Genomic DNA, 18,930 nt, shown 5'->3' with positions numbered 1-18,930 from the left:
TGTTTAGATTTTCCAGTTCTTCATGGTTCAGCCTTGGAAGGCTATATGTTTCTAAGATCTTATCCATTTCTTCTAGGTTATTGAATTTGGTGGCATATAGTCCTTCATAGTATTCTTGCATGATCCTTTGTATTTCTGTGGTGTCCATGATAACTTCCCCTTTCTCATTTCTGATTTTGTTAATTAGTGTCTTCTCTCTTTTTATCTTAGTGAGTCTAGCCAAGGGTTTGTCGATTTTATTAATTTTTTCAAAGAACCAGCTCTTTGTCACATTAATTTTTCCTATTGTCTTTTTGTTCTCTATTTCATTGAGCTCTGCTCTGATTTTTGTTATTTCCTTTCTTCTGCTGACCTTGGGTTTCACTTGTTCTTCTTTTTCTAGTTCTTGGAGGTGTAACATGAGGTTGTTTATTTGGGATTTTTCTCGTTTCTTGAGACAGGCCTGTAATGATATAAACTTCCCTCTTAAAACTGCTTTCGCTGCATCCCAAAAATTTTGGTAGGATGTACTTTCATTGTCATTTGTTTCTATGTATCTTTTGATCTCTCCTCTAATTTCTTCTTTAACCCAGTCGTTCTTTAAAAGTATGTGGTTTCATCTCCATGTATTTGTGTTTTTTCCTGCTTTCTTTTCGCAGTTGATATCCAATCTCAATTTCAAAGCCTTGTGATCAGAGAATATGCTTGGTATGATTTCAATCTTCTTAAATTTGCTGAGGCTGCTTTTATGCCCCAATATATGGTCTATCCTTGAGAATGTTCCATGTACACTCAAAAAGAATGTATAGTCTGATGTTTTAGGATGAAGTGCTCTATATATGTCAATGATGTCCATTTCATGTAATGTGTCATTTAGGGCTGCTATTTCGTTATTTATTTTCTGTTTGGATGATCTATCCATAGCTGTCAATGATGTATTTAAGTCCCCTAGTATAATTGTGTTTTGGTCAATTTCTCCCTTTAGTTCTATTAGTAGTTGCTTGGTATATTTCGGTGCTCCCTGATTGGGGGCATAAATATTGATGACTGTTATGTCTTCTTGTTGTATAGTCCCCTTTACCATTATGAAATGTCCATCTTTGTCTCTTGTTATCTTTTTCACCCTGAAGTCTGTTTCATCGGAAATCATTATGGCTACACCTGATTTTCTCTGGGTACCATTTGCTTGGAGTGTCAATTTCCACCCTTTCACTTTGAGTCTATGCTTGTCCTTGTAGCTGAGATGTGTCGCTTGGAGACAGCATGTGGTTGGGTTTAGTTTTTTGATCCAATCTGCTACTCTGTGCCTTTTTATTGGTGAGTTCAGTCCATTTACATTTAGGGTGATTATTGATACGTGAGGATTTCCTGTCATTCTATCTTTAGTTTTCTGGTAAGGCTGTGACTCCATTGTTTCTTTGCCTTTTTGTTGTTGTCTATTATTTCTGTGTGGGGTATTCTATGATGTTTCTCTCTGTTTCTTCTTTTATTACAGTATATATTTCAGTTCTGGATTTTTTTTGAGTTGTTACCCTTAAGATTATGTAAAAGAAAGTTTGATATTTAGAGTATTCCATTTTCTTCAGCACGCTTACTTTCTCCATTCTCCATTCCCATATTCTGGTTCAGGCCTTTACACTCCCCCCCTTTTTTTTTTTATGTTTCGGTTGCCACAAATTGTCCCTGTTGATGGTGGTCTAATAGCCTCCTTTAGTGTTTCTTGTAGTGCAGGTCGTGTATTAGAAAATTCCCTCAGCTTCTGTATGTCTGGAAAAGTCTTTATTCCTCCTTCATCTCTAAAGGATATCTTTGCTGGATATATTATTCTTGGCTCATGATTTCTCTCTTTCAGTAGTTTGAATATTTGGTTCCACTCCCTCCTGGCTTGTAGAGTTTCTGCTGAAAAATCTGATGATAACCTAATGGGGTTTCCTTTGTAGGTTACCGTCTTCTTTTCCCTGGCTGCCTTGAGGATTCTTTCTTTGGTGTTAATTTTAGACAGCTTCAATATAATGTGCCTTGAAGAAGGCCTGTTGGGATTGAGGTAATTAGATGTTCTATTTGCTTCTTGGATTCGAGGATCCAGTTCTGTCCACAAATTTGGGAAGTTCTCATTAACAATTTCTTTGAATATATTCTCTATTCCCTTCTCTCTTTCTTCTCCTTCTGGTATGCCCGTTATTCTTATATTGCTCTTTCTGATGGAGTCAGATACTTCTTGTAGAGTTCTTTCATTTCTTTTAAGTCTCAAGTCTCTTTCTTTTTCCATCTGTGTAATTTCCAGGTTTCTATCTTCGATGTCACTGATTCTTTCCTCCATATGGTCAACTCTACTACCTAAGCTGGTTATTTCATTCTCAATTTCTTCTATTGAGTTCTTAATCTCCAGAAATTCCATTTGGTTCTTTTTCAAATTTTCAATCTCTTTCATAAAATGCTCATGTTGTTCTTTGATTGCGTTTCTGAGTTCATTAAATTGCCTACCTGTGTTTTCTTGCATCTCTTTGAGGTTTTTCAGAACTGCAATCTTGAATTCTCTATCATTTAAGTCACATATTTCCATATCTTTAAGTTCCTTTTCTGCAGACTTCCCTTTCTTTCTGAGCTGTCTTGTTGCCTTGGTTTTTCTTGGCAATTACTGATTTATTATTTCTCTTCTTAGACATCTACAGGAGAGGCTTCTGCAACAGGTTGATAGGAAGAGGTCTTTCTTTTGTTTTCCAATACTTGTTGGTAGAACATTTTATTTTCTCTCTGACTGCAGCCTTTTTTTTTCTCTCTGACACAGTAGTGCTATGTTTTCTCTGCACTATTCCAGCTTCTCACACAATGGGGGGATTTCCTGGGAGACGGGCCTCTCCTCTGTTAACAGTTCACCTGGGTCATAGGGCGCCACGTCCTTGTGGGGGTGCAGAGAACTTTTGAAGTTCCAAAGCTCTTTTTGCACCCGATTAAGAGCCCGTATGTTTTAGCAGTTCTGTTTACTCCTGCAGGGATCCGCCCAGATAGGTTGGGCCAGGGGCGGGGTGAGTTGTGAGAGGTGGCCCAGAGCAATGGCGGCGATCACCACCACAGCCGGTCCCGCTTCCATAGCTCCCAACCCTTCACCGGAACTAGTTGAGCTGCGAATCTGTGTCTACGGTCCACAGTTCTCAGATCTGCAAATATCCTGTCCTTTTGATCTGACACTGCTACTTTTTCGCTTCTAGCACCGGGCAGGTGGGGGTGGGGCGAGCTCTGGGAGGGTTGGGAGGAGGCGGCTAGTCTCCGTGCCTAAGGCTTCCGTTCTCTGCTCGGCAGTGAGGGCTTAAACCACCGTTTTCAGCCTTCTTCCCTCAGTCTTCACTCCGAGTTCTCTGCCGTGAGCGTTGGGTTCAGCTGTGTTATATGCTGCCCCCTCAGTGCTGTGGGCCGTAAGCAGAGCCCTAGCAGTCCGAGTCATTCCCTCTCCCGCAGCTGCGGTAGTTCCGGGATGCAGCGAGCTTGGAGCTCTGAGCTAGGTCTGCGTGCATCCTCGCCCTGCGCGGCTCCATCCCCACACTTCTCCCTTCCCTCCTCCCCGGCTCACGCAATTCGCCCACCTGGAGGTGAATTCAGTAGTGGGCCTCTTCATCTTGCCTGTCTGCTGTGCAGGGAGTCCTTTGTGGAGTTATTGTTGTCCGATTAGTTGTAAATTCCAGGGGAGCGTTACAGAGGCTCACCTCACGCCGCCATTTTTGGTAGTTCTCCGCAGGGAGACTGTTTTTAAAAGGTATCTACTGATACAAGTCAGTAAAGCTGTGCCTTGTTGAGAAGCATGGATTATTTTCCATGTGGATATGCCAACCAGGTCTCCCTATTATCACCTTTTTTTCTCATAAGTCAAAACAGAGTGAGACATGTTGACCTCATTAGAAGAAAATGTTTTCTTCTGTTAGTTGGATAGTTGTCATAACAGTGTAATTTCTCTAGAACAAGATGCTTTGTAGCCATTAGTCAAAAGATAATCATAATAAATGTTCCCATAGCCTAACTTAGGACTCAAAAGATTATAATAAAAGTACAGAAAAGTTTCACAATGACAAAAACACTATTCTGCTCACTGAATGTGGCACATTGTGCAATCTGAAATGCCCGAGGACCCCTTTAACTTAGTAGACCTCTATCAAAGCACTTGTGTCGGTGGTTTTGCAAATTATAGGAAACACAGAGATGAAATGGAATTTGATCTTTAATGTGCCCCTAAGACTTTAGAGCTGTCCCTGGCTTATTTCTATGGTTTCTTAAAACAGAATTTTCAAGGACAATCTTTTCATTCATGTATTTATTTGCCTCTGCAGCCATTTGCTATGTAACCATCAGGAGTCTTTTAGGCACTAAGTGTTATTTTGATGTTGCAGAAGGCAAGCATTTTAAAACCACAGTCCCTACCTCCAAGAGCGTGTTCTTATCATTGTCATTTTTATTATTTATTATACTTTACACAGTGCTTACTAGGTGCCAGAGCCCACTGAGAGCTTATAATTATCATTATTGTTTGTTATTCGGTGTGTAGCATCAGATCTGACAATTAAGTTTGAGAACTTGCCACTGTGCGCTTACATTGGCAGCACTGTACAAACAGCTCAGTAAGGTTTCATAACCTTGGTATATCAGTGTCTCAGAGCTGTGTTCGTGTTGATGTGTGGCGGTGTCTTGCTGAGTAGCAGTGTCTTGCTCGTTGTTGTTGCATGTTTTTGTGTGCCATTGCGAGGCTGTTTGAGCTTGAATCAGAGCTATGATCAAACATTAAATTTCTTGTTAAACTTGGCAAGAGTAGAAGTGAAATCAGGAACATGTTAGTCCAGGTTCATGGGGATAATGTCACGAGGAAAACGGCCATGTAAAAATAGATTAAACATTTTTCTGAGGGGAAAGATTGCGTCACTGATGAAGAGACGTCATGGTGGCCAGTAACGACCAGAACGGAGGAAAACATTGCAAAAATTCATCGAATTGTGAGTCAAAATCATTGGCTGACTGTGAGAAGCATAGCAGACCAAGTAAACATCGATACAGAAACAGTTAGGAAAATTTTAACTGACAATCTTGGCATGAGAAAGGTGTGTGCAAAAATAGATCCAAAGGAGCTCACCGATGAACAAAAGCAAAGGAGAGTCAAAGGCTGCCAAGACCTTTTGGAGAGGCAAGACAATGTTTTGAGCCGTGTTTTCAATGGTGATGAAACGTGGGTGTACCAATACAATTCTGAAACAAAGCATCAAAGTACACAATGGAAGTCAGCCAATTCTCCACGACCAAAAAGTTCTGTCAGTCGAAATCAAGAGTCAAAACAATTTTGCTAAACTGTTTTGACATCAGAGGGATTATTCATTATAAATTTGTACCAACTGGACAAACAGTTAACCATGTTTAGTTTTTGGAAGTTCTGAAAAGACTGCATGAAAATGTTAGAAGAAAACAACCTCAACCTTTGGCCCACTATTCATGGCTGTTGCATGACGGCAATACATCAGCTCCCATGGCACTGTCTGTGAGAGAGTTTTTAGCCAGTAAACAAATAACTGTATTGATACACCCACCCTACTTATCCGATCTGGCCCCCAATGACTTCTTTCTTTACCCGAAGATAAAGGAAATACTGAAAGAAAGACATTTTGATGACATTCAGGACATCAAGAGTAATACAACAACAGCTCTGATGGCCATTCCATATAAAGAGTTCCAAAATTGCTTCGCAGAGTAGACTAGGTGCTAGCATTGGTGCATAGTTTCCCAAGAGGTGTACTTCGAAGGTGACCATAGTGATACTCAGCAATGAGGTATGCAGCACTTTTTCTAGGATGACTTCGTGAACCTAATTGTCAGATCTCGTGGGCCAGACACTTTATGACCATGATGACGATTTCGGTTGTGAAAATCTGGGTAGGATTTAAGGGAAGTATGCAGTGTGAGTGGGAGTTGGCCAGATAAAGAGGCAGAAGGACCGTGTTGGGCAGGGGAAACAATAATCAAGATTATAGGTTTGGCAGAAGGAACTGCAGACATAGGCTAAGATATACAATGAACTTTGCAGGATTTACAAGCAGTTCAGTTTTGATGGTATAAAAAGCGTGCTGTGGGAATGGTTGAGAAGGTGGTGAATACCTAGGTAAGGCAAGCTTAGGAAAGTCTTTAGTTCTAGAGAAAGGAGTTGCTCTTATCCTGTAGGCCTTGGGAAATATGTCAGTTAGAATGTTTTAGCTGCAGGTAATAGGTGACCTAATTAACAGTGGTTACAACAGGAGGCACCAGGATGGTTTTGGTGGTTCTGTGATGCCATGAGTTGCCTGTTGTTGTCCCTATTTCAGTTGTGAGGTTGTCAGTGTTTCGTTTAAGTCTCATTTGCTGGCTGGTTAATTAGCAACGGCTCCAAGCATCATATTCTCACAGGACAATATCCAAAGGCTGAAGGACTGCGTTTCTATAGGTTTTCCATTTTCTTTGCTGGCTGGTTAATTAGCAATGGCTCCAAGCATCATATTCTCACAGGACAATATCCAAAGGCTGAAGGACTGCGTTTCTGTGTTATATAGTTGGCATACAACATTATATCCGTTCAGGTGTACAACATAGTGATTTGACATTGATATGCCTTGCGAGGTTATCACCACAATATGTCTAGTAAGCATCTATCACCCTTCAAAGTGACTGTAATATTATTGATATTTTCCCTGTGCTGTTAACTACATCCCTGTGGCTTAGATATTTCATCACTGGAAGTTTGTACTTCTCATACACTTTCTTTTTCGTTCATCTCTTCAACTCCCTTTCATCTGGGAACAATCAAGTTAGTTTTTTGTAGCTATGGGTCTGTTTCTGTTTTGTTTGTTTTGTTTTTTTAGGTTCCACATATAAATGAGATCATAAGGTATTTGTCTTTCTCTGTCTTCTTTCACTTACATAATACCTCTAGGAACTTCCATATTGTTACAAAGGGCAAGATTTCATCTTTTATGGATGAGTTATTATTATATCAGTTATATTATGGATGAGTTAATTATTCTAATATCAGTTATAGTATTACTGTATACACACACATACACACACACACACACACACACCCCACACACACATATCAAATCCTCTTTATGCATTCATCTATCGAAGGACGCCTATGTTGCTTCCATATCCTGGCTATTATATATACTGCTGCGGTGAACATAGAGGTGCAGATGTCTTTTCAAATTACTGTTTTGGTTTTCGTTGGACAAATACCCAGAAGTAGAATTGCAAGATCTCATGGCAGTTCTATTTCTGATATTTTGAGGAATCTCCATACTGTTTCCCACAGTGAATATAACAATTTACAAATCCAAAAACAGTGCAGGCTCTGTTTTCCCTTTCCTCCACTTCCTTGCCGACATTTGTTATCTGGTGCCATTTTGATGATAGCCATCTGACAGTAATGAGGTGGTATTGCTCTGTGGTTTTGATTTCCGTTTCCCTGATAAACAGTGATGATCAGCTATGTGATTCTTTTAAATAGGAAGAAGACTGAGAGGCTGCCAGTAGATCCCTTAACATTTCCAGGCTGGGGTACAGCACATGCTGGTTCCCACAGCAGTTAGGGGTAAAGCAGTCACTGTGATTAGCATAGTATAATCATTTTTCTTTGTGGAGCTGGAGAGAGGCCATGTTCTTTGTGTATTGGGACAGTAAATATCCACACAGCATTGTGGTTCTCCAGTGAGAATGAAGATGAAGAAATGGCAAGTGGGCAGGGACTCAGCAATGGTTACTGCAGGGATCATGGGAGAGTTTTGAGCAGACTAGGAACAAGATGAGACAGCATTCGGACACTCTGGTTGTGGTATAAAGCAGGGACCAGCAAGCTTATCTGTAAAGGGCCTGATTTTAGGCCATGTGGTCTCTGTCATACCTACTCAAATCTGCCATCATGGTATGAAAGCAGTCGTGGGCCAACTGAATAGGCAAGACCGTGCTACAGTAAAGCTTTATTTACAAAAACTGATGGCAGGTTGGAGTTTGCTGGCCCCTCACATAGAGGATAGATTGAAGAAAAGCACATAAAAATAAGTCGCAGACAAAGGAAGCTTTTACTTCCTTGGACTAGTATCAGTCCATTGTGATGTTTTCACCCATCCATTTTGAAAGAAAAGAAAGTCAGGAAGGTTAATTTATTCAATTTAACATGTTGGTCTTTGCTGGCTTATGTCTTTCTCATTTGTTTTGCTGAAAATAAATCCTATTCATTTAGGAAGCAACAATAACAGTCGGTGGTGTCTCATTTTTCCCCCTGTGAAAGCCATCTGCTAAGAGCCCCTGTTTGACTAGGGCAGTGGCTGTGGAAAAATAAAGCAGAGCCTGGAGAGTGTTATGGTTAATACAATTTAGTGATAATTGAATGTAAAAAGTTAGTGGGGAGTGAGAAAACTAAGATGATTCCTAGGTTTCCAGAATGTGCACTAGCATTTCAATGGGACATGAGAAGAGTGACTAGGACATTATCAGATGGAGAGAGAAAAGCAGCAGGTCAATAGGGAAGACATGTTTTTTTCCTCTGAATGTTGAGTTTCTTGGTATATCCAGGGGTAATTCATCCTACATGGATATAATTTTTTGTTTCATTTTCACATATTCTGTTAACCACTGCCTTTTCACACGAGAGCTATGTTTTTAGTTTTATAAGAAATAAAGAAGTTTAGAAAGCAAAGGAACTCTATAATCAGTGTACATTATTATACTACAAGTGATAGTTATATGTTTTTCTGTAATTATCCCAGTTACTTGATTGATTCATAAGTATTATAAAAAGAACATAAACCTTGCCTAGTTGTAGAAAATTGACAGTGCGATCTCTTCATTTGCTATATAGGAACTGATAGAACATGTTGTCATTAGGATTTTTTATTTTTTATTCTGATTAAAATAGGATGGTTGCTTGTTTTACAGTATTTTCTGACATCATTTCATTTATCCTCTTTATGCCTTTATTCAAATATATCTAGCTCTACAGGAATCTGCAAAAGAAGAATCAAAAAAAACAAATTTAATGACAGGTAATCTGCAAAATCACCTTCTGACCTTAATCATGTAGAAAGCATCAACCCACAGAATGAAAATTTCATATAATGCCATTTATTAGAGGTTCTTAATACCACCCCTGGGTTTGGTTATTCACTAGAGCACTTTACAAGACTCAGCTTATAGCTGTACTAGTGCCTGTGATTTGTTACAGTGAGAGCAAAATCAGCAAAGAGAAAAGGTGTGTGTGGCAATGTCTATGACAGGAGGGAACCAGGCGCAAGTTTCCAAGACGCATGTCCTGTGGAGTTAGCAGGATGTGCTTAATACCCCACTATTAAATTCTGGCACCACATGTGAAATGCTGTCTAGTGGTACTGGAGTCTCATTAGACTCAGTGCCTTCATGGAGTGCTTTCATGGCACGCCAGTCACATAGGCAGCGTCCCCCTAGCAGATGCTAACATTCCTGATTCCCAGAAGGAAAGCGAGTGTCCAGCATGAACCACCTTGTTTGTACAAGCAGTTCAGGCACGGTGAGCCACACTTAGTTAGGGAATGGTGGGAACCCTCCCCATATGCAGGTTTCCAGATACCAGCCAAGGGCCAGCCATTCAAGCAGGACTTTCAAAGGATAGCAGTCAGGCCTGCTGTATGAAATCTTTTCTGCACAGCAGTTATAGGCCTGACTTAATTTTTAGTGTAGCTTAAAATTTTATTTTAATAGCAAGGAATATGGTGACGTGCCTTGGTATTGGTTTCAGTTGTATCATCCATTAAACATTGCAGTGCTGGTTACTTTTTTGCCTTTTCGTGAGTATTTCACAGGTATTGCACATACATTACTATGGCAATAACCATGGCAACTCCAATCTTTTTGTGTGATTAATGTTTCAATATAGCTTTTGAATAAAATCAGCACAATGATTTCTGATTTACAATGAGAATCAAAGTTGCCCTGTAAGTACAGGGACGATTCCATTTTGATTCACTTGGCATCACTATTCAGCATGCTAAAGCGAGATGTTCAGTCACGTTTATCAGTGATTTTCTTGTGTAAGTATTCCAAAAATGACTTGCTTTGTTTATGGCTTTTCATACGCTTCATTCGGTTGGGTGAATAATCATATTCTGATACTGGACCTTGATATTCATTTTCAAGGTGACTGTAGTTTGAAAATAGCATTAATGTGTTCATATCTGGTAATAGCAGTTTCAGTGGAAATTTTTTTTTTTTTTATTAGTAAGCCTTCGTTTTTAGAGCAGGTTTAGGTTCAGGGCAAAATTGAGTAGAGAGTAGAGAAAGTTCCCTCAAAACCCACATCCCCGTCCACACAGAGCCTCCCTCGCTGTTGACACCTGCACCCGGGTGGTACATTCACGACGATCTATGAATTGCACTGACTCAGCATGACCACTCACAGCCCACACTTTACGTTAGAGTTTACTCTTGCTGTTGTACAATCTGTGGGGTATGACAAACGTATAATGACAGGTCTCCACCCTTCCAGTATCACACAGAATAGATTCACTAATAGATACTCTCTGCCGCATTTCCTCAGCCCTCCCTTCTCCCTAACCTCTGGAAACCACTCGTCTTTTTACTGCTTCTATAGTTTTGTTTTTTTCTGAATATCATATAGTTGGAATCATACAGTGGCCATCTTTTTGAATGTTTAAAAACTTAAAACTCCAGGGTCATTGAAGGTTGTTATTCAAGATAACCTCTTTGTCTTTTGGGGGGGGTGTGTTTGTTTGTTTGCTGTTATTCATCGGCTTAGGATTTGATGATATATGACTTACAAGGTAAAAAACCATGATTTCTATACACATTTGCCACTAAGGGGAGGGATGAGAAAAATGGCATCACACGCTGCTGTACAGCAATAACCCTTTGGACCTTCCTGCTCTATGAGGTGAGCCGGATAGACTCTCCAGCAATGGAGGGAAACAGTCTCAGGGGTTAGACTTGATAAAACTGGAATCGCAAAGTCTTTCATACTTACCCTGCACTGGAGAGAGGGCCAGAAAGAGTCTATTTCCTGTGTTTTGCCGTGCTGCAAAGTAGACTGCTTCTTGACTAAGCTGCTAATGACAGGGTGTTTCATCCTAAACTGAACACCCTTGACTGAAGAGCGGCACAGCGGTACTGTGTCAGAGCAAAACAAGTGGACTCTCTTCTAACTGCTCTTCATGACAGAAGTGCAGAAAAATCATGCTATTTAAATTGCACCGTGTTAGTTTATGATACTGATTTTACTGCTGATACCGTTTCGTTGACTGCAATGGGTTTGGGAGGATTACAATCATTGTAAGTAGCACTTGACTTGTAGCTATCAAATGATTGCACATCCCGTTTATTTTTCTTTCATTAGATATAAATGTATAATACATACAAACATGCATAAGTACATGCATGTACATATATGTGTACGTATCTATGTATGAATATATAAATATAAATATATGTACACACATATAAATAGGAGTGGAAGTAAAAGTTCTGCACGTATTAATTTCCCACCAATAGTATCATTAACATTCATTCTACTGTAGTCTTCAGGGGTTGTCCCAAAAATATTTTTTCATAAGTTCAGCCTGATAATTTTAAAGTTCTGTGTTTTTCTGTTGTGTATTTACAATGTATGTAAATTTTTTCTTTAACAGTGGATGAATGCTCTAAATGCAACTCTGCAAGCAGGTAGGATTTTATGGATTTCTAAAATTGCATGTTAACTGAGAGACTGCCCAGAGAAGCCAGTAAGCTTTAATGAGTGTTCTGCTCTGGCCTAGATCCTATACTATGTGCCTAACATTGGTAATCCCAGGTCGTCGGCACAGTAGATTCGCAAAGTAGCTGTGCTGTTCGGCCTAGATTTATTCATTAGCCGAGCTTCCGGGAGGTGGATTAACTGACCCTTGGTTCCATTGTTACCAAGTGGCTGACCTGTGATGTGACGTTCACCTGCTTGGCTTCCCAAGTCCGTTCTCTTGTCCCTCGGCCTGTACTGAAAAGTGCCTGGACAGGTCTGGATTCAAGATTCAGGTGCACGTCAGGTGGCCTCAGAGAGTCCCGTTTAGTGATGCCTTAGTGCTGATTTAGAAGTTTCCTACCAAGCCCAGTTAGCCCAAGCTCTTGTCTGAATGTACTTGATAGTTGCAGCAGTCACGAGAACCTTGTTTTCACCATCAGTGTTAAGGGCAGATCTCAGTTCACTGTGGCCACAGAACCACAGGTTGTACATAAGCAAGACCTAATCAGATAAATGTTTTCAGGTATAATGCGATGTACCCTTCTTGGGATGAATCGTTGTTCTGTAAGTGAAGAACATCTATGTATAGACCATGTTGTGTTAATGCAGCACAAATTGAGATGATATTTCTAATTGATTCCTCTACTGACTGACTTCCCAGCCTGTGTTTCCCTTCTGGCTAATACCTTTCCCTTGTTGTAGGAAGTTTTTTCTCTTTTTCCAGAGTCTTTCTTCCCTCTTCCATGACTTTTCTTGATTTTTTCCCCTTTTTCTCTGCATTCTCGGGGTATTATTGTTGCTGTTGTTGTGTTATTTTTTTCCACTTCTGCCAGCTAAGTGTTCTCCATTTTTCTTGACAGAATCAAAAGTACATAGAATTCCAGGTGTTGAAGGAATGTTAGCAATTAATTATTCAAAACACCCCCTAGTACTTCATGCTGCCATTAATGTTTTGGTCAAGTAGTTGATCACATGAGGAGTTTGAGCTCCAAGAGATTAAAGTGACTTATTTAAGTATAGTGAGTGATGAAATGAGATTAAGTGTAGGTTTCTAAGCCCAGTACACTTCCTTCTTTATCATCCTTTGGGTGAGGGTTTAATTATGGAAAGGTCTAGTGAATGCAGTGGAAGAGGATAAGAATGGAATTAGCAGGGGAATCCAAGTCTCAATAGGACCAACACTGGGTTGGAATAGGAATAAAGCTTTTAGAATAGAGATCACAGATCAGATAAGGGAAAAGAGATCAGAAGAGTAGGGTATGACAAGGTAAAGAGAAATTACAAGCAAGAAGGACACCGGATGTTGGTAGTTGTCTAAAGAAGCAGATTAAAGTAAGGGGTTCAAGGGTATCTGAACAGGTTGCTGCTTTTTTGTTTGTTGAATTGGAGGAACCAGCAAAATTTAAGGTTGTATGAAAACATATTAAACCTTTGAGCCTCTGGAAACATTCTCTTAATAGCAAGTAGGAATGTGGTATCATCCACCTGCACCCGAAATTACAGAGGGGGTCCCCTCGAGTCCAAAGGCACTGGAGATTGCTGAACTACATAGATCTATGGCCCACGGCAGGTGTCTCGTCACCTCCACCTCTTTTCCCAACGGGCTGATGTCCTTCCCAGGGAGATGGAGGGTTGGGCAGAGGGAGGACTGATTGTGAAAACAGTAATGGAGTTGGGTAGGTGGTAACATGCCTGTGTTGGGAGTGGATGACTGAGGCTCCATTGAGCTTATTTTCCAGGAACAGGGAAATAGAAAAGTCCTACTGTGGGTCATTTGAGCCCAACCTTGTTTCAGGAGTCTCTATGCCTTCGTAGGCTGAAGTTTTCAAGGTTGGAGATTGCCAGGAAGCTGTGCGGACAAGTGATCGGAGAGTGGGGAGGCTAACAACATACATTATTTGTTCTTTGACTTTTGTACGTGTAACTTGCAAACATTTCACACATTTCAGGGACCTCACTGTAATGTTTCAGGGTGAAAGGAAGGAATGGGGTCAATTTAATAACTGCTTTCTACGTTAAAGACGCAAGACTGCCGTTTTTGACCCACACAGATTAATCTTTGAACCAGGGACAGACCGTGGAGAAGGCTCAGTGTATCGTTCTACCTTGGTTTAGGTCATTGCTTTTGTCCCAGTTCAGGTTCCTCTTGTCAGCTATTAATTGCGTTTTCAATTCAGCCCTGGGGACTTTTGGTGAAAACAAGGTACTTTCAGGTGTTGCCAACATGTTGGCTGTCATTCTTTGTTATGGAAACTTAGAGTGTATCTTCATTAACTCGTGCATGAGTTGGGAGTGGTGCATTCAGAAATAGATAACTGATCGCTTTTCTAGAACATCATCTAAATTTTAATCATATAAAGAAACTTCATTTCATATGCAGATAGCTGAATTTTACTCCTTTTGTTGTTGTTGTTGCTGCTTTTGTAAAGAAATGAATTCACTTGTTTCTTTTGTGTATCTTTCCCCGAAGTCTTTCCTGGAAACATGGCAGTGATGATTCATGGTCTTCGTCAGACGATGGACTCTTCGATGTTGGTACCAAGGTAAAAGGCTCCTGTGTGAAATTAACTGTTGTGCTCTTAATTTAGTTTTGTGTAGCACCGAGTTGTAAAATTTGGTAGTGTTCCACCTATCATTGTTTTATGTTTGTTATGGAAAATTGGTCAGTGTGAAACATTTTATAACATATGACCATTTGACGCTTCATTGTTTTGTTGTTGTTCTTTTAACTTTAGTAAGTATCGAAGATGGGAGCTGAGAAAAAGAAGGGGCTGGGATATGTATAGTGATAGTAAAATTCTATAGGGAGTTTTCCCACAGTGACGGAGATATGCAATTTGGTTAAGGGTAAGGATTTTTAATGTGACTTTTACGTTATACCAGCCTGACTTTTATCATACTCGTGCCTAAATGGAATCTTTAATGGATTCCGGTACTCATTGTAACAGTCATGAAATCTTCCTGGTAGCTTTCAGTTATAAAACTATATAGCATAAGACATATAGTTTTATTTTTTTACACTTTGTATGTTGGTATGGTATACTTGTTAGGAGGAAGTGTTTTCTCCATTTTCTTTTTCGCTTACAGTCCGTGGACATTCCATATTGTTTTATATTAGTTTCCAGGATATTAGGTTCATCATTTAGACTAAAATAATAGTAGAGTTTTGAAAGTTTCGAATTCACGTTCTCCATCTCAAAACCCATATTACAAAAGGATTGCACTATGATCTAAATCATTGCATTGTGAATATATTTAAGTGTCTTCATCTAATTGAAGAGTACATGTGTTGCATAAAATAATAACCAATTTGAAAAGCAGAGATTCTTTTTTTTGTTTGTTTAGTGTTTGTTTTTTTTTTAATTAATTTTATTGGGGTGACAATTGTTAGTAAATTTACATTCATTTCAGCTGTACAATTCTGTATTACATCGTCTATAAATCCCATTGCGTGTTCACCACCCAGAGTCAGTTCTCCTTCCATCACCATATATTTGATCCCCTTTACCCTCATCACCCACCCCCCACCCCCTTACCCTCTGGTAACCACTGAATTATTGTCTGTGTCTATGAGTTTTTGTTTCTCATTTGTTTGTCTTGTTCTTTTTGGTTTATATACCACATATCAGTGAAATCATAGGGTTCTCTGCTTTTTCTGTCTGACTTATTTCACTTAGCATTATTCTCTCGAGATCCATCCATGTTGTCACAAATGCTCCTATATCATCTTTCCTTAACGCCGAATAGTATTCCATTGTGTATATGTACCACAACTTCTTTATCCATTCATCTATCGAAGGACATTTTGGTTGTTTCCATGTCTTGGCCACCGTAAACAAAGCTGCAATGAACCTTGGAGTACACGTGTCTCTATAGAGAGATGCTTTTATATTTTTGGGGTAGATACCCAGGAGAGCGATTGCTGGGTCATATGGTAATTCTATTCGTAATTTCTTGAGGGACCTCCACACTGCCTTCCATAGCGGCTGCACCAGTCGGCATTCCCACCAACAGTGTATGAGGGTTCCTTTTTCTCCACAGCCCCTCCAACACTTGTTACTATTTGTTTTGTTGATGAAAGCCATTCTGACTGGGGTGAGGTGATATCTCATTGTGGTTTTCATTTGCATTTCTCAGATGATTAGCGATGTTGAGCATTTTTTCATATGTCTATTTGCCATTTGTATATCCTCTTTGGAGAATTGTCTCTTCAGGTCCTCTGCCCATTTTTCAATTGGGTTGTTTGTTTTTTTGTTGTTGAGTTTCATGAGTTCCTTGTATATTTTGGATATTCGCCCCTTATCAGAGGAACTGTTTGCGAAAATCTTCTCCCATTCAGTTGGTTGCCTCATTATTTTGTCAATAGTTTCTTTTGCTGTGCAGAAGCTTTTCAGTTTCATATAATCCCATTTGTTTATTTTAGTTTTTACTTCCATTGCCTTTGGAGTCAAATTCATAAAATGCTCTTTGAACCCAAGGTCCATAAGTTTAGTACCTATGTTTTCTTCAATGCAGTTTATTGTGTCAGGTCTTATGCTTAAGTCTTTGATCCATTTTGAATTAGTTTTGGTACATGGTGACAGATAGCAGTCCAGTTTCATTCTTTTGCACGTAGCTATCCAATTCTGCCAGCACCATTTATTGAAGAGGCTGTCTTTTCTCCATTGTATGTTTTTAGCTTCTTTGTCAAAAATTATCTGTCCATATTTATGTGGTTTTATTTCTGGGTTCTCAATTCTATTCCATTGGTCTATGTGTCTGTTTTTCCGCCAATACCAAGCTGTTTTGATTATTGTAGCCCTGTAGTACAAGGAAAAATCAGGGAGTGTGATACCTCCAGTATTGTTCTTTTTTTTTAATATTGCTATGGCTATTCGGGGTCTTTTGTGGTTCCAAACAAATCTGATGATTTTTTGTTCTATTTCTTTAAAAAATGCCATTGGGATTTTAATGGGGATTGCATTAAATCTGTATATGGCTCTGGGTAATATGGCCATTTTAACTATGTTGATTCTTCCAATCCATGAGCACGGAATGTCTTTCCATTTCTTTGTGTCTTCTTCAATTTCTTTCAAAAATGTCTTATAGTTTTCAGCATATAAATCCTTCACATCCTTGGTTAAGTTTATTCCTAGGTATTTTATTCTTTTTGCTGCAATTGCAAAAGGAATTGTTTTTTTCTATCTCTTTTTCTGAGATTTCATTGTTGGTATATAAGAAAGCAATAGACTTTTGTACGTTGATTTTGTAGCCAGCAACTTTACTGTATTCATTGATTGTTTCTAATAGCTTTTCGGTGGAGTCTTTAGGGTTTTCTATATATAGCATCATGTCATCTGCAAAGAGTGACAATTTAACTTCTTCATTCCCAATTTGGATGCCTTTTATTTCTTTCTCTTGCCTGATAGCTCTGGCGAGGACTTCCAACACTATGTTGAAAAGCAGAGGTGATAGGGGACATCCTTGTCGTGTTCCTGAACGTAGAGCAAAGGGCTTCAGCTTTTCACCATTAATTATGAGATTAGCTGAGGGCTTGTCGTATATGGCCTTTATTATGTTGAGGTATTTTCCTTCTATACCAATTTTAATAAGTGTTTTAATCATAAATGGATGTTGTACCTTATCAAATGCTTTTTCTGCATCAATTGATAGAATCATATGATTTTTGTCCTTTATTTTGTTTATGTGATGTATCACATTGATGGATTTGCGAATGTTGAACCATCCTTGTGCCCCGGGGATGAACCCCACTTGGTCGTGATGAATAATCTTTTTAATGCATTGTTGTATTCGATTTCCTAGAATTTTCTTTAGCATTTTAGCATCTGTATTCATCAGAGATATAGGTCTGTAGTTTTCTTTTTTTGTGTTGTCCTTACCAGGTTTTGGTATCAGGGTAATGTTGGCCTCATAAAATGAGTTAGGGAGTACTGACTCTTCTTCAATTTTTTGGAAGAGTTTGAGCAGGATTGGTATTAGATCCTCTTTGAAGGTTTGGTAGAATTCACTGGTGAAGCCATCTGGTCCAGGACTTTTGATTTTGGGAAGGTTTTTGATGACTGATTCAATTTCGTTACTGGTGATCGGCCTGTTAAGATTTTCCAGTTCTTCATGATTCAGCCTTGGAAGGCTATATGTTTCTAAGAACTTGTCCATTTCTTCTAAGTTATTAAATTTGGTGGCATATAGTCCTTCATAGTATTCTTGGATAATCCTTTGTATTTCTGTGGTGTCCGCGATAACTTCCCCTTTTTCACTTCTGATTTTGTTAATTAGTGTCTTCTCTCTTTTTATCTTAGTGAGTCTAGCCAAGGGTTTGTCGATTTTGTTAATCTTTTCAAAGAACCAGCTTTTTGTCACATTAATTTTTTCTATTGTCTTTTTGTTCTCTATTTCATTTAGTTCTGCTCTGATTTTTGTTATTTCCTTTCTTCTGCTGACCTTGGGTTTCGCTTGTTCTTCTTTTTCTAGTTTTTTAAGGTGTAACATGAGGTTATTTATTTGGGATTTTTCTTGTTTCTTGAGATAGGCCTGTAATGATATAAATTTCCCTCTTAAAACTGCTTTCGCGGCATCCCAAAAATTTTGGTAGGATGTATTTTCATTGTCATTTGTTTCTATGTATCTTTTGAGCTCTCCTCTAATTTCTTCTTTGACCCAGTCGTTCTTTAATAGTATGTTGTTTAATCTCCATGTATTTGTGTTTTTTCCTGCTTTCTTTTTGCAGTTGATATCCAATTTCAAAGCTTTGTGATCAGAGAATATGCTTGGTATGATTTCAATCTTCTTAAATTTGCTGAGGCTGATTTTGTGTCCCAATATATGGTCTATCCTTCAGAATGTTCCATGTACACTAGAAAAGAATGTATAGTCTGATGTTTTAGGATGAAGTGCTCTATATATGTCAATGATGTCCAATTCATCTAATGTGTCATTTAGGGCTGCGATTTCGTTATTTATCTTCTGTTTGGATGATCTATCCATAGCTGTCAATGATGTATTTAAGTCCCCTAGTATAATTGTGTTTTGGTCAATTTCTCCCTTTAGTTCTGTTAGTAGTTGCTTGGTATATTTCGGTGCTCCCTGATTGGGGGCATAAATATTGATGACTGTTATGTCTTCTTGTTGTATAGTCCCCTTTACCATTATGAAATGTCCATCTTTGTCTCTTGTTATCTTTTTCACCCTGAAGT

The 18,930-nt window shown here is 39.0% G+C and overlaps 1 protein-coding gene across 7 annotated transcripts in view; it reads left to right on the top strand.

Annotated features, from left to right (window-relative positions):
* Positions 1-18,930, top strand: part of LOC308502954 (ankyrin repeat domain-containing protein 26-like) — a 78,133-nt gene that overhangs the window by 16,861 nt on the left and 42,342 nt on the right. For 4 of the 7 annotated variants that reach the window (XM_081080759.1, XM_081080756.1, XM_081080758.1 and 1 more), the window contains exons 7-9: positions 8,970-9,020; positions 11,652-11,685; positions 14,208-14,280. In XM_081080759.1, coding sequence (XP_080936885.1) covers positions 8,970-9,020; positions 11,652-11,685; positions 14,208-14,280 — 158 coding nt within the window. The remainder of the gene's footprint in view (positions 1-8,969; positions 9,021-11,651; positions 11,686-14,207; positions 14,281-18,930) is intronic. The other 3 variants (XM_081080760.1, XM_081080757.1, XM_081080755.1) reach the window with 1 other exon arrangement.

Source organism: Rhinolophus hipposideros, assembly GCF_964194185.1.
Source record: "Rhinolophus hipposideros genome assembly, contig: SUPER_9_unloc_2, whole genome shotgun sequence".
Lineage (NCBI taxonomy): Eukaryota > Metazoa > Chordata > Mammalia > Chiroptera > Rhinolophidae > Rhinolophus > Rhinolophus hipposideros.
This window is presented reverse-complemented; position numbering and strand designations above follow the sequence as displayed.